The sequence below is a fragment of the Teleopsis dalmanni genome, chromosome X (assembly GCF_002237135.1).
Source record: "Teleopsis dalmanni isolate 2A chromosome X, ASM223713v2, whole genome shotgun sequence".
NCBI classification, from domain to species: domain Eukaryota; kingdom Metazoa; phylum Arthropoda; class Insecta; order Diptera; family Diopsidae; genus Teleopsis; species Teleopsis dalmanni.
The window spans coordinates 47,576,204-47,598,686 of record NC_051848.1 but is presented as its reverse complement, the minus strand read 5'-3'; the positions used below and the strand labels follow the sequence as shown (position 1 = coordinate 47,598,686).

Here is a 22,483-nt window from a genome sequence, read left to right as displayed (position 1 = left end):
GTCCACTCCAACTTAAAACGCATACAACACCAATATATAAAAGAAAGTAATGCCATTTTCTAGACAAAACACACTTCCGCAAATAAATTCAGTATGAATCCAAAAACTTCCAATAATTACCATAGCCGTTCAATTAATAATAAGTCAATACCTCTTTGCTACTTAGTTTTAAAAAATATTGTTAATAATCGCAATTGTGCAAAAGTAACATCGGTGATTAAAACCCCTTCCCGAAATTAACCAGATATTGATGACAACATAATCAATAAAGCTTTCCACTAAACTACTTCCGGCGAAGGCTATCTTCCTGTAATCAATCCATCAAAATGTATTGTAATTGCGCTAAGATCAGTAAAATTGTATGCAAACAAGGGTTAACAGCCCCCCATAAAGATGCAATATCCTTTTCAAGACCACGCTTGTAAAGCAACAATTTCTCAATAGGCTCTAGTATCCCCTAGCCCAGTTGAAATCAGAGTATGGCCATTTGTCATGAACAAATACGACAATTTTCAACGTTAATCTTGCGACCTTTTATTGTCGCAACAGAGCTTAGAGACCTTCTCTAAAACTGTCTTCATATATAAGTAATAAAAATTTCTAAATCATATAAAAATAAGAAAGCAGGTCTTTTAAATAGACTTAAAACGGCAGGGAATCAATATCAAATAGAATAAATATTACGTTAACGAAATTCTACACGTTAGGGGGGAGTATAGCAGTATGATTGCTGTGTTAAAAATTGTCAAGAAGATTCGAAATCTCTTTAAATCTTCTAAAACGTTTGACAGTGTAGGCCATTCTGTGTTGGTTAAAAAGATTACTAATACGTTTTCATCTGTCTGGAAATTTATTTTTCACTATTTACTGGAAGAACTTAGTTTATTGCCATTAAGAATGTGTCTTCAACTTTTAAATACTTAGTCTATGCAGTACCAGTTTTGTGTCCTCTATTGTTCTCTATTTCTGCTAATGGGATATTTTCTATAAGTAAGTATACTAAATGAGTATGCGGATGATGTAGGTATGAGTCTGTTTAAATGAGTTTAAATGAGTTAGTCTCTTGACGATATTATATTGAAAATAAATTTGGATTTAGCGAGCATTACTAGTACTAGTATTTTCTCTATTTGTTAGACTAAAAATAAATATGCGAATGCAATAATTAAATAGAGTGATTTAGAAAAATATTTTGGTATTCAATTAAGCTCTAGCTTACACAAAGGTTTTTATTTTAATCAATAGGTAAAACTTACCTAAGCTGCCGTAACTTATCTACAAATATACTTCAGTTGATGTATTATATATTGTATGTATTGATATTTTGTAAAATGGATTTAGCATCCCTTAGTAAACTAATAACTTTAGCAAATTGCGTTAAATATTATGAAGAAGAATATCATTTTATGATGCAATATTCAGCAGTTCTTGAAGATTCGAGCATTCAGCCTCCTATTTACAAAAGTTCGAACTACCTATTCTGTGCTTTTCCTTTGAGTAAACCAAAACTCGGTTTTCTTCCAAATAAAAATTCATCTTCATCCATTTCGTCAGAATATGAAATCCATTATCAAACACTATCATGAATGACTATAAATGATGAGACATGAGTTCATTACTATAGTCCGGAGAAAAATGGGCAATTATGTTTATAGACATTATCCTGCGAAAATGACTGAAGCGCATAAAAGTTATTCTAAAGTCGATTAGAACTATGTTGCGCCGATTATTTTCCCTGAACGTAGCTAAAGGAAAGTGATGTGGCTAAGTCTTATCTCCTCATTTTATTTTAAGGTATGGGAAAATAAAATGAGATATGAGGAGGTTTTCTTTAAAAAATATTTAAGTGAACTTAAAGTTGTTAGAATAATGAACTTGAATGGTTTTCCCTACTTTAAATTATTTCATAGTAATTGAATATTTATATTCTTCAAATGTACAGATAAAGCTATAATATTTGAACAGTGGGCACAACAAATCACATTCGTATAAAATATTTACATTTAATTATACATCTACGATGTACAAAAGTATTGTGCTGTGAATTGATGTTAGCTCTTGAAGCAGATTTTAACTTAACTAATACGTTTAAATATCAATATATATATAGAAAACGTACTGAAATGGATAAATCATAAATTATTTATATATTTATATGTCCTTAATATCAAATATTGTTTTTATGATATTTTATGTTCTGATATAAATTTTTATAATATTTTGAATTACAAAAAAATTATTTTGCTCAGTTTTAGCGTTTAATGCTAAATATTTTTTAAAGGAGTTTATTTTTGAATAGCTAATTCTTTAAAATTCCGAATTATTTTTATTTTAACATATATTTTTAAGCTGATTAACTTTAGCTTAACTAACGAGATCACAGTATTGCATGTAAAACGTGATTTATTTAGATTCCGCTATTTTCTTCCACTGGTTTAAAAATTATTATGACCTATAGCAGTTCTCTTCAAATCGATACGTAACAAATCGGTACGTAATTAAAGAGCTTAACTGATTATTTTTAAAATTTTGCTATACTGGGGTGTGTAAGGCTAGTAAAATTTTTATTTTCTTCTCTTAAATTTTTAGTATAGTATAGTATTGAAATTTAACAATTAAAAATAAAAATATAATTTAATTAATATAATTATAATTCAATTATTCTGCAGCTGGTTTATGATTTCATTCTAATATAAACACAGCAAGTGAATTTGTTAATAAAACTTTTACAGCAAAATAACAAAACTCCAGAAAAATGTCCGAACATAAAAGTCAAGTACGGCTTTGGGTCAGTTGGTTAAGGAGCGGTGACTCTGAGCTTCAAATTTGGCAGGGCACGAGTTCGATTCCTGGTACTTGCAGTCTCAAAAAATTATTTACGATTAATTAAATACAAGAAATAATTTCCAAGACCACTGATGATGGTAGGATATTTAGCAATACACAAAACAAGTGTTATGTGTTAAATGTAAAGATCATAATTCAAATCTGCCTTATCTTAAATAAATCTATATTCTTTAGACAACTTTTAAGGAAGTGAAGCACATATGACTGTTTACATATATTTATGTTGACCAGTTACACATTTATCGTGGGTATAGCTTTTCTTAAAGTACACTCCGATAATATATATACATATATGTATATATTTTTGTTTATTTATAATTTGTATTGGTCATTCTTAATTTAATGCTATATATAGTTGTTGAATCAGTGTAGTATCATATTATAATGATTGCCACATGAAACTCAGACATTTTGAAGTCCCCTTCTTCATGATGCTTGTTAGTGCTCCTTACAATAACTACACTTCTACCTCAGGCATAGGCACCGGTCTGAATCGTATAATATACGAGTATATCGCAAATTTTAATTTTTATGTATATGTTTAACTTAAAATGTGGCTTTGATATTATACAAAGGTCACTGTTCTGGGTGGTATCGAGAAACCAGGTTTTTTTGAGGCTTTGTCAAGTCATAACCATTCCAAAACATTATTATCAATTGTATAGTTATGGTTATTTCTTAACTCATTAAATCTTAGTGTTATTTATTAAATTCATCTTGTTTATTGAGCTTTTTTATTATTTAAATTAATAAATCTGCATTAGCATTTTTACATTCTTGGTTTGCTTTTAAAACTTATGATTCTGTTGGTTGTCCCAACAAATTTTCATTGTTTTGTTTGCATTACCTTTATTTTGATGCCTTTTGGCCTAACCTGTATTAGTTGAGGGATATTATTTTCATTCGATCTATTTTACGTTGTGGCTTTTATTTCGAAGATATTGCAGCTCTCTGGCAACTATATAACTTTTATAAATTACAGGATGTGCCCCATGGCTCGTTTTTTTTTCACTTGGTTTTTTTGCTAAAGAAATTTCAAGTTTGAACAAATAATTGAAAATTTTTACATTGAGGTATTAATTTAGAGCTTCTTATAGAACTTTGTAAATTTTTACTATATATTTCTTGTGATAGTTATTGATCTGTAACTGTGTTAGTCTTACAACAACTATGCAGATATATGTCTTCAACACTATGCCTTAGAATACATTTTACAACTGGTATTCTAGTTAATTTTATATAACAATCTGTATCGTATAAAAACCGCTATATTGTTTTTTGCGAACTTATTATTCACTTTAAATTATATCATATAGTTTTTGGTATTAGAACCTAACAGAAATCGTAATGGGTGACCGACGCACTATTTGAATCATAGTGTTTCTGATGATTTTATTGAGGGAGTGTTTGAAATAAAACTTTGTGACACCTATTTTAAATTTATGCATATTATTTCAGTTGACCAGAAGGCACGTCTACCTATTGTTAATGGTTTCCATGTAAAAACGCCAATATCTCGAAAATTAATCTTTATTGTCATTTAACATAGTGGCAAACTTTGTTTTAAATAGCTCTCCTTATTGAAATTATACCAAAATAAAAATGTTGATGTATTAAGGTATTGAAATACATTTATTAAACGAATGGTATACGCCTTCGGTGACACCAAGTGATTAGATTTAGAAAGGGTTGGGAACTATGTTATCACGTCACTGCTTCCTTTGAGGATTATTGATGACATCTAGTGATACATTCACACTGCTTCTAAATTTATTTATTTTTAATGAGGTTAAGAGTTAAATGTTCACATTGACGTAAATTGATTTATACAGTCAAAAGAGCTATTGTGTAAACAAAAAACTATCGGAAAGCTTGTGTTTCAATTAAGGTTTAAAGCAAAATTTTATTTAAAAAATGTAAAATATTAAAAATTCTCTACTAAAAACATAGTAAAGCGAATTTCATAGTATTAATTTTAAGCTTTAACCACTTGTCATTGCTAAAGTTTTGCCTGTAGCAATTTTTGTTGTTTCCAAAATAGTCATACTTTTTGTGAACAAAACAGAAATTTGATAAATTTTGAAAAAATTAACTACATTTTTCATTGATAACATCAAATATCCGATAATCCGATAATTGTGTCTTGTTTTTATTACGATCTGTGTTATCTGTATTATTTAACTAAAGAGTTACTTTCCTATTTAGTTTAATTGTCTTTTAGCGTTCCTAACTTAACAGCTGGTAAGAAATTACAAAAAACGATATTAAACAATAACGTAACATATTATTTTGTATCATCTAATATATATGCTAAAGTGCCTTTTCGTCTTTCATCTTATAAGTAAAATAGCCATTATCTTGTGTATTAGCATTACGATTGATCTAACAGAATACTTTTTATTTAATAATACATAATCCAAAAAAAACATACATATATATATTTGATATATAAACTTTTATATATATTTTTTATATATCAATTATATATTTATTGTATGAAAAAATAAATTTAATAAAATATGTACTTATATTCTCCCTAGCAATGTTTGTTTATATTTGTTTGTGTACACTGAATTTCATATGTAATATATGTTAATTTATGCCCATTTTCCTATAGTTTCCATGGTTGCGTTCGGCGTTTTTCATACTTTAGTTCATTTATTCTTAATGATGTTCATTTATATACGAGCTTTCTTGTGTGGTAAATCAACCTTATTAGCGATTTAAATCAAGAGAACTTTAATGAAGTGAGTTTGAACAGGGCATTAAGTCATAGTAAAAAATATAGAAATAAATAAAAAACGTTGAACTTTAATAAAAAAATGTATGTATTATATGATAAGAAATAGAAAAATTAAATATGATTTTTAAGTGATGTAGAATTTTAAATGAAAAAAAAGAAACATTTAATAAAATTTTATAATATGAATTGATTTTTTTTTCTGGTAGATAGTTTTATATTATTGTTGAAAAATAATTTTCATGCATATATAAAGCACGTGAACATTTGAAGCACTTTAGATCAAGTCAACCGCACGCTGTTGACTTCTAAAGTTACAGCCGATGCTTGTTTATCCATATATACCAACGCACTCTCACACAAACTAGTTTAGCGACGTCAGATCTCACAATCTAAGTACAACATTATGTCAACGTTATGTTATGTCAAACTATTTTATCAATAAATTAAAGATTGTCCTAGATTTGGGATATAGAACCATTCAGTTAAAATCAAACAAAGAAAGCTTACAATAAGAATTTTAAGTACAAAAATAATCCTGATAGCCTTACTTATCCCTTTCATTTTCGGGAACGATTATTCCTTTCTTCGATTACCAGCCAAAAAAGTACATTAGTGAGAAATTAGTGATAAACTGGTCAGAAAAGCTCTTATAATAATTAAGAACTTAGCCTAATTTCCAATTTAAAGTACGTCTCTGCGTCGTTCTAGCTCTTCTTATACTTCTTTTACCTTAAGGGTTCCGCTGAATAAAAAAGCTTTCTATAATGTACTCAGCATTACGCTTGGTATCATTGTTTGGCTGCAAGTCCTTACCTGTTGATTTCCCAAACAAGCGTGTGCGAAAATATATTATCTATCGGCTATTTAATAAACGATTAGCTTTTTTGATGTTGCCACATTTAATAAATTATCCGTTAAAAGCACCTTATATAATTATTTTCCTTAAAATACTAATTTTTTATTTTTTAATTGAATATCTCTAGATATATATATATTTATATGCATATGCAAATATAATAAAATTATATGCACATTGTATAAATAAAAATTTAAAGTATAAAAGTTAAATTTAATTAATTGGAATCTTTTTATAAAACATTCAAAGACGTGTATCAGCGTCATGGATTTGTTTTTTAATTTAAGCTATATATATATTTTTTTTTATTTTTTATTTTATTTTATATCTTTAATTATTTTTTTATAAAATGTTTATTATATTTATTATTATTGAATAATTGCAATATATCAATTTTAATTAAGTCAACGTTTTGCTTGCAAATGTGATGAAAACAATATGAAACTATAAGATGAGATCACATTAACTTCAATCAATTTACAATTAGAATGAATTTTAAAGAAAATTTTAAACAGAATTTTATTAAATAATAAGTAAAGATAAATTAGATATTAAGTTAGACAATATATAAAGTAAGTTGAGTAATATATAATAGTTTGTTTGATAAAAACAATTATTGCAGAATGAATTCTTATTAATTCTTATTTTAAGATAAAGCTAAATGATTTTCGTAGGTGCCTATGATAAAATAAGTATACACTTGAAACTGATTAAAAATGGGATAGATTAATGTGAAAGTAATAAGACTCCCCTAGTTGAAATATGTTTGCAATTATATAGAATTAATTAATAATGTAAATATTTTACAATAAATAAAAATATTTGTATAAATTTATGCTGTTGAAATTATTTTTAATATAATTTTTTTCATGTTTTATTCTGTATAATGCAAGTAATTAGATGAATTTCTTATTAGCTTTTGCAAAATAATCAATTAATTAAAAATAATACATTTATTTATTACTATTCTACCATAATGGGCCATCATTTGAGCTCAAGTGGGCTTTTTAGAAACATAATTTACACCAAAATAAATGCCTTACGAATTATGTATATATGTATCAATTTCATATCTTGATATAAATACAGTGCACGCTCGCTATTCGCGACTAAATAAAAACCAGAGTTGTCGCGGAAACCGAATTTCGCGATAACAGAACTCCTTATTTCATTGAAAAAATAGTGTGTAATTCATATAAACTAAAACAAATTTACACCTCCGGTCGGGGGTGCCACAGTGGTCAGGGCCCACAGCTTCGGCTATCATGACCATTGGCCATTCACTTCTTAAAGGGAGTGTCGTGGTGGTTGTGGTTAAAACTCAAATATACGCGAGTAAAATGATTGTATTCGTTTACAATCATTCGATGTGTAGTTGCATTTTTCAACCGAGTGCTGTGACCCAAAGATCAGCAGAGGTGTTAGATAGGCCTTGCTCCTCACCAAAAGGGAAGTTATGCTCAAACACATAATTTCAACTGGTACCGGCGGAATTCCAGTTGAAGAACACCGTGGTTGTAAGCCTTCACGGCAGGTATTCACGTAAAATTCTGTACCTTCATGTTATATGAATCCTCTCCTCCCGTTTCTGGTAATTCTATATGCTCCTCATTACTTACTACGGGATATTCCTCTTGAATCCAGTTGTTTATGTCAACCTCTGTGAAGTTATGTTCCGGACTAATCTCAGCTATAAATGCGACAATGGTTGAAAGTTTTGCGTTTTCTTTCTGAATTTTATTTTGTGAAATATTTAATTGCATATTGTCTTCTTTGCTTCATTCGCAAGGTATTCCCAAGACTTCTTAATATTCGATTAGGATATTTTCTCCCAGGACATAACTAGAACCTGAATATCCTTTCTTAAATTGAAATTTTTTATTTTTAACTCCAAATTTGTGCCATTCTCGCCTAGCAAATGGGTGAGTAGTTGTTTTTTGTAGTACAATTTGATTAAGTTTATAACATTTGATCTATTTGGCTGACCATATAGCTGTTTCGAGTACTTGCAGTCTCAAAAAAGAAATGATGTACGAATAATTAAATACAAAAAATAATTCTAAGGCCACTGATGATGGGTATTTGGCAATATTCGAAATTCAATTAATTAAAATAATATAAAATTAATTTTTGTTGTTGTAGTTCACTACTTCCGGAAAACCTATTGATAAATAATTTAAATTTATTAAATTAAAGAATTGAAAATAATTATTAATTGGGAAGCAGAAATAATTGACTTTATAAAGCTTTTTTAAAATTTGTAACAAATTAATTTAAAAAATGAAATTATATCAAAACAGATTGCTTGAAATGAAAACGAAAATAATGTTCGTAGGGGTTGCGAAACTTGAACAAAATATTATTAAGGTCCGTTTAATACTTTCGTTGATTGTGTTCAGATTTTAATACAAAATTGTTAAAATTATTGCGTTTTAGTGCCAAGAAATTTAGTAATGCAGAAATATGAAAAAATAACAGCATGCCATTCAATGTCACTTGTATTTCAGTTAACACCAAGAATTACTATACCCCGGCTTTGCTGTAAACGATTATTTCATCGTCAACGATTGCAAATTTGAGATCATCTAACATACGCTTTCAGTCACATTACTACTACCGCCATTTAGTAAGTTCGAAACGTGATCCCTCCAAATGTTAAGCATGCTTTGGACATCTATCACCAGATTACCATTTTCATCTTTACAGGAATTAACTCCGGGTTTATAACCATTTGTCATGGTTTTAGTTTTTTGATAGAATTTTCGAGTCATACTCCTGACGCGCAGCTTCGCAAGCTCTTCGTACTCACGTCTTTCTGTTTTTTTTTTTCGCCTGAAAAGTCGTTTTTATAACCTTCTCTTTTGCCGATATCGTTCTTAAGCAGCACGCGTCGCAACTGACCGCAGGGTGGCTTGATATGCTGCGTCTTTCTCTATGGTAGCGTCACGATACTTTCGTACCAGCTACTTCTTTATCTACGGTGATAACCAATCACCTTTTCTACAAGTCCATGGAAATTACGTGTGAGTTAGTACTTTTTTATTGTTAAAAGTAAAATTTAAGCTAGTTAAGAGACACCTAATTAGTGTCTTGATTAGAAAATGTACATATATGTTCTGATCAAAGCACTCGACAATTTCCTTTGCAAAGAATGTACTATTGAGACACTGACGCCCTCGTCTAGTAGTGATGTCTAGCTCATAACTGTCGGTGTTTGTGTAATGTTCTTGCTAAATGAGTACTGCCTATATATACCTTATTAATTAAAAGATAGAGCTTTGAAAGAACTTGTATGAATTCACATGCTTTCTATCAGTGTAGTAAAGGCATTTAAATTTATAAAATCAGTTATATTAATGCAATATTAACTAATATTCTTCTTCATTTAAATGCGCTCCCAATGCCAGTCCTGTAAGCTTTGCAAATTTAAGAATTTGAAATTCGAAAGCTATATTAAAGAGCTTTAATGTAATATACTACAACAAAAATTCTGCATTCAATACGAGTATTGATATATGTTACATATATAATTGTACTAAAGTTAATATTGAAAAATCAAACTAAAAATATATACTTAAAGTGCATTTTAAAAATATGTTAATGTTGACTTTCTCATACAACTATCCGATCGAAACAAATTATAAGTCCTTATTTTGTGGCCCATTGCAGCATTTCAGTACAAATGACAAAATTTCTGATAATCAAATGACGAATTCATCACTAGGTAAAATGCAAATAAGTTAAAATAACACAAATATTTTTTAGTAATTTCAGTTTCATTTTGTATTAGAGTTAATTCCATATAAATTACTCTTAACATATAGTATATAATGTATAACCACAAATTACTGAGAAATTGACTATAAGAACTTCCAGCATTGTCCTTTATAGACTTTCATGCTCTTAATAATTTGCTTAGCTTAACTAAAACGAAATAAGTAATTATGTACAAATGTATAATTGTTTCTGAGAGGAGATGATGATCGAAAAATTAAAGCTTTTCCAAATAGGTTATCAATGATGTGAATAATAGTGATGATGATTATCTTCGTGATGGTCATCGTGATGGTCATAGTGATGATCATCGTGATGTTCATAGGAGATCTTGGGAATTGGCACCTTGATATTGGTTGGTTTACGTTCAACCTTAGCTTCAAATCCTGTCTTTTTGTCTGCTTTGTAATGTACAATACGATGATGTCCATCGGAGTCGATTAGTTCATAATAACCTTCGACTTTGTGATCCTTACGAGATTCCTTTTGACTCTTAATGTCCTTCGTTTTAGGATCTTTCACAGAATAATGAAATTCATAATGTGCAGGACCATGATCGTGTTCCTCTTCGTGCTTATGGTCATCATATTTGTGTTCTTCATGTTCGTGACCATGACTATAGCTGTAGTGGTGCTGTGCACTCGCCACTACGACCATACAGAACAGAATTGCTAAGATCTAATTAAAATAAGGAAATAATAAGTCAAAAGAAAAATAAAACAAATTTCATTTTAGTCTCACCTTCCACGACATAATGAATTGAGCTCTATTTCCTTTCAACACCAAGTACTGATATGAAGTGAATACGTTCTCTAACTTCAGTTCAATTTATATAAAAATTTGTTTTAGACCTCTAGACATACCACTAAATATCTAAAAATTAACTTATGCTAACGCCTACTAACACTAATCCAGTCTAGTGTTTTTAATGTAAGTAGACCACACATTCACAGACCTCCTTGTGTATATTGCACGCTTAGGTACTTGTGATCTTCAACTGTTTTGGATATCACAATGAAACGAAGGTGAAAATTGGATACAGCGTTCATGTGTGCTCTCTATGTTTGAGTTTTACGACTTCTAGAGTGCAATTGTATGAGTGCCTTGTATACGTATGGTGCACATATGTATATACAATTTGACCTCAAATCATGCACACTCTGAACTGCCTTGCAGTTCGATAGCAACTTTTCATGTTTAGCAACAATTTAAGACCGTATGTTTGTTATCCAGTCTAGTCTGTAACCCGCCTTGTCGTTTATTACTGTCTGCTGACTGTTGATTGCTTGGTCTTGTGAATTTTTGTGAATTTTTGAATACTGGTTGTTGTTATAAATTTGAACCGCTAATGCAAATCCAAAATGAATAGAACATTATTTACAAATTCAATATTGAATTAACTTTGTAAAGTTGAAATAAAAAGAATTGAAACTAAACGCAAGAACATAGCTTTTGAATGCGAATATACTTATTATAACTTAAGTCGATCGCAATAACTTTAGCTTTCTTTTCGTATTTTATTATAAGTATCACACATTACAATAAAAATATTTATTTTTATATTCTTAAATTCGAAATACGCGCTTTTTATTCTATTACATTTTTAATAGATTGTAACTTGACGCCCTGTAACCTATATACATTGTAAATGAAACCCTCGCATTATGTTAATGGTTTCATACAAATATCAACGGAATATATGTATACCTTAATAAAGCAAAAAAGCGTTTGTTATTAATATTATTATTTATTTCCAAAAAGTATGCTTCGGAATTGAGAAAAATGCTTTAACTGTAAATCTGTTTGTTAAATATAAAGGCATGATAATGATATATCGTATCATTTTATACATAACACATATATAAAACGTATCTATTCCATATAGATACGGCGCGGTCTCAAAAGACATTGTTTTAATGCATATGGAAAATTTCTTTTAAAATTGGAGCTATTATTAGTCCCTTATCTAAACAAAGAGTTTACCAATATATTATGATAATTATAAATAAATCCTATATACGACATTTTTGAGTTCTGAAGTTAGTACGTAAAGTCTGACGAGAGCAAGATGGTTCAAGTCAAATAACACCTTGACAAAAGGAACGTTTTATTTTAATGTTATATTTTAATTACAAGGATTTAGTTTCATATTTGAAAAAAGGAAACAATTTTTTTATTTCAACTTTACAAAGTTAATTCAATATTGAATTTGTAAATAATGTTCTATTCGTTTTGAATTTGCATTAGCGGTTCAAATTTATAACAACAACCAGTATTCAAAAATTCACAAAAATTCACAAGACCAAGCAATCAACAGTCAGCAGACAGTAATAAACGACAAGGCGGGTTACAGACTAGACTGGATAACAAACATACGGTCTTAAATTGTTGCTAAACATGAAAAGTTGCTATCGAACTGCAAGGCAGTTCAGAGTGTGCATGATTTGAGGTCAAATTGTATATACATATGTGCACCATACGTAGACAAGGCACTTATACAATTGCACTCTAGAAGTCGTAAAACTCAAACATAGAGAGCACACATGAACGCTGTATCCAATTTTCACCTTCGTTTCATTGTGATATCCAAAACTGTTGAAGATCACAAGTACCTAAGCGTGCAATATATACAAGGAGGTCTGTGAATGTGTGGTCTACTTACATTAAAAACACTAGACTGGATTAGTGTTAGTAGGCGTTAGCATAAGTTAATTTTTAGATATTTAGTGGTATGTCTGGAGGTCTAAAACAAATTTTTATATAAATTGAACTGAAGTTAGAGAACGTATTCACTTCATATCAGTACTTGGTGTTGAAAGGAAATAGAGCTCAATTCATTATGTCGTGGAAGGTGAGACTAAAATGAAATTTGTTTTATTATTCTTTTGACTTATTATTTCCTTATTTTAATTAGATCTTAGCAATTCTGTTCTGTATAGTCGTAGTGGCGAGTGCACAGCACCACTACAGCTACAGTCATGGTCACGAACATGAAGAACACAAATATGATGACCATAAGCACGAAGAGGAACACGATCATGGTCCTGCACATTATGAATTTCATTATTCTGTGAAAGATCCTAAAACGAAGGACATTAAGAGTCAAAAGGAATCTCGTAAGGATCACAAAGTCGAAGGTTATTATGAACTAATCGACTCCGATGGACATCATCGTATTGTGCATTACAAAGCAGACAAAAAGACAGGATTTGAAGCTAAGGTTGAACGTAAACCAACCAATATCAAGGTGCCAATTCCCAAGATCTCCTATGAACATCACGATGATCATCACTATGACCATCACGATGACCATCACGAAGATAATCATCATCACTATTATTCACATCATTGATAACCTATTTGGAAAAGCTTTAATTTTTCGATCATCATCTCCTCTCAGAAACAATTATACATTTGTACATAATTACTTATTTCGTTTTAGTTAAGCTAAGCAAATTATTAAGAGCATGAAAGTCTATAAAGGACAATGCTGGAAGTTCTTATAGTCAATTTCTCAGTAATTTGTGGTTATACATTATATACTATATGTTAAGAGTAATTTATATGGAATTAACTCTAATACAGAATGAAACTGAAATTACTAAAAAATATTTGTGTTATTTTAACTTTTTTGCATTTTACCTAGTGATGAATTTGTCATTTGATTATCAGAAATTTTGTCATTTGTACTGAAATGATGCAATGGGCCACAAAATAAGGACTTATAATTTGTTTCGATCGGATAGTTGTATGAGAAAGTCAACATTAACATATTTTTAAAATGCACTTTAAGTATATATTTTTAGTTGATTTTTCAATATTAACTTCCAAAAGAGATTTTTTTAAGTTTTCTCCAATTAAAATTTTGCAGGGCTTTCTGATCGTTTATTCCTAAATAGAGAATTGTTGTAATTTATTCAAAATTTTGTGTTTAGCTCTGCTTCTACAGTTAAGGCATAGAGGAATTGAAAAATCTTATGAAGACGAGCTTAGTAGCCCCACACAAACAACATCGGGCTGGACAGATGTTTCAATAGTAGGTATTTTTTAAGACACTGATATGAGCTTTAATAAGAACACATATCAATACTTTGTTATTAAGTTACCACTAAATTAGTCACCATATTTACAGAAAAAAAACTTATGGAAAAACCAGCATGGCTTCTAGAGAAGCAGTTCATGCGTAGATGTTATAAATACCCTCAAAATCATTTTTGAATAATGTAATGAGCTTCGAGTACCCATATATGCAGTCTTCTTAGACGTCAAAAAAATATTTGGCAGTCTCAATAGCTGTTGAAACGGGAGTTCGACATGGATCTATTCTGTCACCTATTCTATTCATTTTAACTCTAGGCGGAATTTTTTTAAAATAGGCCCTTAAAAACACCTGTAGTATTTAATGAGGACTATTTGAGCACTTGCAAGATTTAGACTTTTTCAATGACATCGTTTTATTGACCCATAGTATGTCTATGGAGCGAACTATGTCTATGGGGCAGGTAAATTGAAAGAGAAATGACAGAAACTCACTACACATTGAACGACATACCTATGCAGAGAAATTCCTAATAAAGTGCGGTTTAAGAGAATCGTTGTGGCCGTATGCCTCACTAGAGAAAACGGACACTAAGAAGAAAGATCTTTCAAAGAAGTTGTGAAGTGTTTAAAATTCTATCATAAAGAATGTGTGAAGAGACTTGATAAAGGAATAATATTAAAAACGTGAACAAATTATCGTAAGCAAATGTTCACATGACATTTTAATATATAGTGAACATATATTTTCTTTAAGTATTTTTTTATGCAAACGAATTATATTAATATTTGCCGTTGTTTATTTGTTTTAGTAGTTTTGTAACTACGTAATGTTGAAGAAAGCCAGGTTTGCAGTAGATTCCTCGCCAGGTGGTTCGGATGAATTTCAAGTTTTTATTTGTATTTGTATTTGATTTTAATGAGTTCATCTTTGATGAGTGGTATTTTCAGATCCCCATAAATTTTATCGCTTTTCATATGCCACGGAGCACCAGTAATTAAGCGAATTATTTCAATGTTGGAGTAATATGCATTGCCCCATAATTCAGTGCCATACTTCCAAATTGGCTTAAGTAAACTATTATAGAGCAACATTTTGTGGTCTAGCCGTAACTTGGAGTTATTCTTCAATAACCAGTAAACTTTGTGTGCCTTTAGTTTTATTTAAGTTCGCTTAGCCTTAAGATGTTTGCGGCAAGTTAGTCTCTTTGGGAATAAGTGAAATGAGATGGCCAGACCACGGAAGCTGTACTATAGACAATTATGGTGTGTACTACAGTGGCGATGATGGAAGAAAAAACAAACATGGTGTTGTAGTAATTATAGCAAAAGAACTCAAAAATTTGGCAACAAATGTCGTGTATCATTCCGCTCGTATAATAATGTTGCAAATGGAGGGGTGGCCAGTAAATTTAAATATAATTCAAGTTTACGCACCCACATGTGATGCTCCTGATGATGAAATTGAAATATTTTACGAAAGAATTTAATCATTGATAAGAAGTACAAAGTCAAGAGATGTTCTGATGGTTATGGGTGACTTCAATGCCAAAAAAGGCCAAGGTACGGAAAATGCTATTGTTGGCAAATTTGGCGTAGGCGAAAGAAATGAAAGAGATGATCGTTTGTCTGAATTCTGCACAAGTGATAAGTTGATTATTTTCAATAAATTCTTTAAACTGTCAAAACGAAGACTTTATACCTTGAAGTCACCAGCCGATACAGCAAACAGGGTCATTCGTAACCAAATCGACTTTATAACAATAAGTAAAAGATATAAGAACTCAATAAAATTCGCAAAAACCTTCCCCGGTGCGGATGTTCCATCTGATCACAACTTGTTAGCTGTTAAAATCAACATTAAATTCAAAGCGACAAGCTCAGCTCAACCGAGGAGTATACTCAATATACAGAAATTAAAAAGCCCAGATTTGAGGATGTGAGTTGAAAATGAAATTGAAACGAGGTTATTAAGTTTACAACCCGATGACATGTCCATTAAAGAAATATCTATGACAATTAAAAATACAATAATGGAAGTAGCAAATAATGAAGTAGGCGTGGTCAAATCTAGAAGGAAAGAAATTTGGATGACCGATGAAATCCTGGCATTAATGGACGAAAGAAGTCAGTATTAAAATAAAGATACTCGCAGATATAAGGATATACACAGATCTATACGTGTTCTTATTAGAAAAGCAAAAAAAAGTTTCACATAAAGGAATGTGAGGAGATAGAGGGGTATTAAAGAAGATACGATGTATTTAACTTACACAAGAAAATTAGAAATATGACGACATCTAATAGAAGAAAGAGAAGCACACTTATGAATAACGAAAATAAATACATCACAGAAAAAGATGAAACACTTTGTATGTGTGAAAACTATATCCAAAATCTATTTGCGAGCAACCGATCATCCGTGACACCCGATCTAAGAGCTGATTCAGGTCCACATATAACCTTGGATGAAGTTCAAGAAGCAATTGATGGTGCAAAAATAGAACAAATGGTAGGTTTTGACCAAATACCAACAGAATTGGTGAAGTTATTTAAAGATAATGGCGTACGTAATTCAACAAGATTTTTTAATAAAATTTATAATACAGACCAGATACCAAACGATTGGCTTCAATCTACGTTTATTACAATTCCAAAGAAAGCTACACCAAAAACATGTGCAGATTTTAGAACAGTCAGCTTAATGTGTCATGTATTAAAGATATTCCTTCGAATTATACATATTAGAATTTATGCATAACTCAAGGAACAAATGAATGATACTCAGTTTGGTTTTCGCAAAGGGCTTGGCACTAGAGAAGCCTTGTATGGAATAGAAGTCCTAATAGAACGTTTTCGTGACTTTAACAGAGTTGTCTTTTTATGTTCTATTGATTACGAAAAATCTTTCGACACTGGCGAACATGGCAAACTCATAGAAATTCTGAAACATTGCAGATTAGATAAAAAGGATATCCGAATAATAGCAAACTTATACTGGAAACAGTACGCAAATGTTTCAATTGATAAATACTTCAGGCAGGAAGTAGAAATAAATCGCGGGGTTCGCCAAGGGTGCATTCTGTTACCATAACCGTTCAATATATACTTGGAGACTATTTTCAAAGAAGCACTACACAATGCGACAGATGGAATTATAGTTAACGGAGTACTTATAAAGAATTTGAGGTACGCCGATGATACAGTGCTTATTGCCGACTCAATAGAGGGCTTACAGAAACTTTTAGACGCTGTTGCATTAAAGTGCAGAAAATATAGTTTAAAATTAAATTGCAGTAAAACCCAATATATGATGGTAAGCAAACGACCCAATTCTGCAGGAAGATTAACAGTATTTGGTTCATCCACAAAAAGAACCAAATAGTACAACTCGAGGAACAAATGAGTGATACTCAGTTTGGTTTTCACAAAGGGCATGTAAAGTTGTGGGCCTAGAACACTGCCTTGAGGAACTCCAGTCTTTATGTCGAAATTAGTTGTTGTATAACTTCAAACTTTAATATGAAATTACCTGTCCTGAAGATATGACTAGGCTAGCCTGAGCGGTGGTATGCTCTCTTTAGGTGTTGTTAATTACCTTACCAATCGCTATAGGAAATAGTTCATACTTTCTGTAGCTGTTACTTTTCGTACGAAAGCGTTCAGACTATTTTCCATGTCAATGAACAACGCATTTTTCAAGCGTTGTTTAGACGTCAAAAAGTTGAATTTACTTGTGGGTGATCTATACTTTAGCCACATCCGCATCAGATGTCTTTTTCTCTGACGATATTTTTAATTACATCTAAAGTTTTTCATAGTGAATGTTATCTGATCGGAGGAAGTAGCTTAGCAATCGCTTTCCAAACTGTACCAAACCCATTTACAGCCGAATCGATTTCACTACACACTGTAATGATGGGCTTATACCTAAGTGCCTATTTAAATTTAAATATATATATATATACATAAATATATATATCTATATATATTTATATAAATTGAATTAAAAATTATTGACGACCCCACATCTTGCGACCACGAAAAAGTGAGATGATTCAAGTCAAATAACACGTTGGCAAAAGGAACGTTTTATTTTAATGTTATATTTTAATTACAAGGATTTAGTTTCATATTTGAAAAAAGGAAACAATTTTTTTATTTCAACTTTACAAAGTTAATTCAATATTGAATTTGTAAATAATATTCTATTCATTTTGGATTTGCATTAGCGGTTCAAATTTATTAACAACAACCAGTATTCAAAAATTCACAAAAATTCACAAGACCAAGCAATCAACAGTCAGCAGACAGTAATAAACGACAAGGCGGGTTACAGACTAGACTGGATAACAAACATACGGTCTTAAATTGTTGCTAAACATGAAAAGTTGCTATCGAACTGCAAGGCAGTTCAGAGTGTGCATGATTTGAGGTCAAATTGTATATACATATGTGCACCATACGTATACAAGGGACTTATACAATTGCACTCTAGAAGTCGTAAAACTCAAACATAGAAGGCACACATGAACGCTGTATCCAATTTTCACCTTCGTTTCATTGTGATATCCAAAACTGTTGAAGATCACAAGTACCTAAGCGTGCAATATATACAAGGAGGTCTGTGAATGTGTGGTCTACTTACATTAAAAACACTAGACTGGATTAGTGTTAGTAGGCGTTAGCATAAGTTAATTTTTAGATATTTAGTGGTATGTCTAGAGGTCTAAAACAAATTTTTATATAAATTGAACTGAAGTTAGAGAACGTATTCACTTCATATCAGTACTTGGTGTTGAAAGGAAATAGAGCTCAATTCATTATGTCGTGGAAGGTGAGACTAAAATGAAATTTGTTTTATTATTCTTTTGACTTATTATTTCCTTATTTTAATTAGATCTTAGCAATTCTGTTCTGTATAGTCGTAGTGGCGAGTGCACAGCACCACTACAGCTATAGTCATGGTCACGAACATGAAGAACACAAATATGATGACCATAAGCACGAAGAGGAACACGATCATGGTCCTGCACATTATGAATTTCATTATTCTGTGAAAGATCCTAAAACGAAGGACATTAAGAGTCAAAAGGAATCTCGTAAGGATCACAAAGTCGAAGGTTATTATGAACTAATCGACTCCGATGGACATCATCGTATTGTGCATTACAAAGCAGACAAAAAGACAGGATTTGAAGCTAAGGTTGAACGTAAACCAACCAATATCAAGGTGCCAATTCCCAAGATCTCCTATGAACATCACGATGATCATCACTATGACCATCACGATGACCATCACGAAGATAATCATCATCACTATTATTCACATCATTGATAACCTATTTGGAAAAGCTTTAATTTTTCGATCATCATCTCCTCTCAGAAACAATTATACATTTGTACATAATTACTTATTTCGTTTTAGTTAAGCTAAGCAAATTATTAAGAGCATGAAAGTCTATAAAGGACAATGCTGGAAGTTCTTATAGTCAATTTCTCAGTAATTTGTGGTTATACATTATATACTATATGTTAAGAGTAATTTATATGGAATTAACTCTAATACAAAATGAAACTGAAATTACTAAAAAATATTTGTTTTATTTCTACTTAATTCATTTCATCCTTTACCGATTCAAACCCGGAATCGGGATTGTACCGATTTTGGAAAGTATCGGTTTTTTAGAATTGTTATTTCGTGAGTTCCTGAGTTTCCTAATTTAAATCAAATCTGGAAGATACTAATTTTGGTTTACCTTAACTTTTATGACAAATGTCTTATCCTATATATTTTGCATTTATTTTTAAATAATATGTTTTAATTGATATAAATCGTATTTAAATTATTCCTGTTTGTAAAATTTAATTGCAATTAAATGATCAGCTAGATGTGCATATGAAAATAACTGACATACATTGATATTTATGCGCAGAACTTCTGACATTTTTTATTACAATTTATTCTGTTTCACTAGATAGCACGTCTGTTTGTTGTAGACGGATTCTATCTAAGAAGTTCCACATTTGAAGATCAAAACTTCAAAAAGTACTCCATAAAGTTATTAGAAAATAATTTAATTACTTATATAAAAATGAAGATGTGTATAAATATTTTATTGAATTAATGTCTATTCTGATCCTATATCGTTTACTATTTTTCTGACAGTAGCATGAGTTCATGTTAGTACAATTTTTATTGCTTTTTTGGTAAAACACTAATTCAAGTGATCTTTATCCTCCTCATTTGAAGCAAAGGTGATACCATTTAAAAGATTTTGCAAAGAGCGGTATAAATAATAACCCAAAGGGTTCAAATCGAAAGATCTGGAAGTGCAGTAGTATGTGCAGCTAAAGCCGTAAAAGTCTTTTGCGAATTACCTACGTTCTTAAAATCAAAATTGCCGGATAAAAGTTTTGTGACCCAATTTTGACATTGGCGTTCTTTCAATACATCTTTTACATACACAATTCATAATTTTTGTTTTGCATTAACAATACATGTTCAACCTACTACTTCACAAGTAAGCCCTGCTATATAAGTTGTCAAAATATATAATGATATGCGGCTTAAGTATGATAAAACAAAATTAATCCCAAATATGGAACTTCTAAGACAGAATCCGTCTACAACAAACAGACGTGCTATCTAGTGAAACAGAATAAATTGTAATAAAAAATGCCAGTAGTTTTGCGCATAAATATCAATGTATGCCAGTTATTTTCATATGCACGTCTAGCTAATCATTTAATTGCAATTAAATTTTACAAATAGAAATAATTTAAATAAGACTTATATCAATTAAAACATATTATTTAAAAATAAATTCAAAATGTATAGGATAAGACATTTGTCATAAAAGTTAAGGTAAACCAAAATTAGTATCTTCCAGACTTGATTTAAATTAGGAAACTCAGGAACTCACGAAATAACAATTCTAAAAAACCGATACTTTCCAAAATCGGTACAATCCCGATTCCGGGTTTGAATCGGTAAAGGGTGAAATGAATTAAGTAGAAATAAAACAAATATTTTTTAGTAATTTCAGTTTCATTTTGTATTAGAGTTAATTCCATATAAATTACTCTTAACATATAGTATATAATGTATAACCACAAATTACTGAGAAATTGACTATAAGAACTTCCAGCATTGTCCTTTATAGACTTTCATGCTCTTAATAATTTGCTTAGCTTAACTAAAACGAAATAAGTAATTATGTACAAATGTATAATTGTTTCTGAGAGGAGATGATGATCGAAAAATTAAAGCTTTTCCAAATAGGTTATCAATGATGTGAATAATAGTGATGATGATTATCTTCGTGATGGTCATCGTGATGGTCATAGTGATGATCATCGTGATGTTCATAGGAGATCTTGGGAATTGGCACCTTGATATTGGTTGGTTTACGTTCAACCTTAGCTTCAAATCCTGTCTTTTTGTCTGCTTTGTAATGCACAATACGATGATGTCCATCGGAGTCGATTAGTTCATAATAACCTTCGACTTTGTGATCCTTACGAGATTCCTTTTGACTCTTAATGTCCTTCGTTTTAGGATCTTTCACAGAATAATGAAATTCATAATGTGCAGGACCATGATCGTGTTCCTCTTCGTGCTTATGGTCATCATATTTGTGTTCTTCATGTTCGTGACCATGACTGTAGCTGTAGTGGTGCTGTGCACTCGCCACTACGACTATACAGAACAGAATTGCTAAGATCTAATTAAAATAAGGAAATAATAAGTCAAAAGAATAATAAAACAAATTTCATTTTAGTCTCACCTTCCACGACATAATGAATTGAGCTCTATTTCCTTTCAACACCAAGTACTGATATGAAGTGAATACGTTCTCTAACTTCAGTTCAATTTATATAAAAATTTGTTTTAGACCTCCAGACATACCACTAAATATCTAAAAATTAACTTATGCTAACGCCTACTAACACTAATACAGTCTAGTGTTTTTAATGTAAGTAGACCACACATTCACAGACCTCCTTGTATATATTGCACGCTTAGGTACTTGTGATCTTCAACAGTTTTGGATATCACAATGAAACGAAGGTGAAAATTGGACACAGCGTTCATGTGTGCCTTCTATGTTTGAGTTTTACGACTTCTAGAGTGCAATTGTATAAGTCCCTTGTATACGTATGGTGCACATATGTATATACAATTTGACCTCAAATCATGCACACTCTGAACTGCCTTGCAG

At 30.7% G+C, this 22,483-nt stretch overlaps 2 protein-coding genes across 2 annotated transcripts; one reads left to right on the top strand and one right to left on the bottom strand.

Annotated features, from left to right (window-relative positions):
• Positions 1–10,460: 10,460 nt before the first annotated feature.
• On the bottom strand, positions 10,461–10,973 carry LOC119688378 (histidine-rich glycoprotein-like). Its single transcript, XM_038103056.1, has 2 exons — positions 10,962–10,973; positions 10,461–10,898 (listed from the first exon to the last, which is right to left on the bottom strand). The coding sequence occupies exons 1-2, from the start codon at positions 10,971–10,973 to the stop codon at positions 10,461–10,463; spliced, it is 450 nt and encodes a 149-aa protein (XP_037958984.1).
• Positions 10,974–13,059: 2,086 nt separating this feature from the next.
• On the top strand, positions 13,060–13,572 carry LOC119688377 (histidine-rich glycoprotein-like). Its single transcript, XM_038103055.1, has 2 exons — positions 13,060–13,071; positions 13,135–13,572. The coding sequence occupies exons 1-2, from the start codon at positions 13,060–13,062 to the stop codon at positions 13,570–13,572; spliced, it is 450 nt and encodes a 149-aa protein (XP_037958983.1).
• The last annotated feature ends 8,911 nt before the right edge of the window (positions 13,573–22,483 follow it).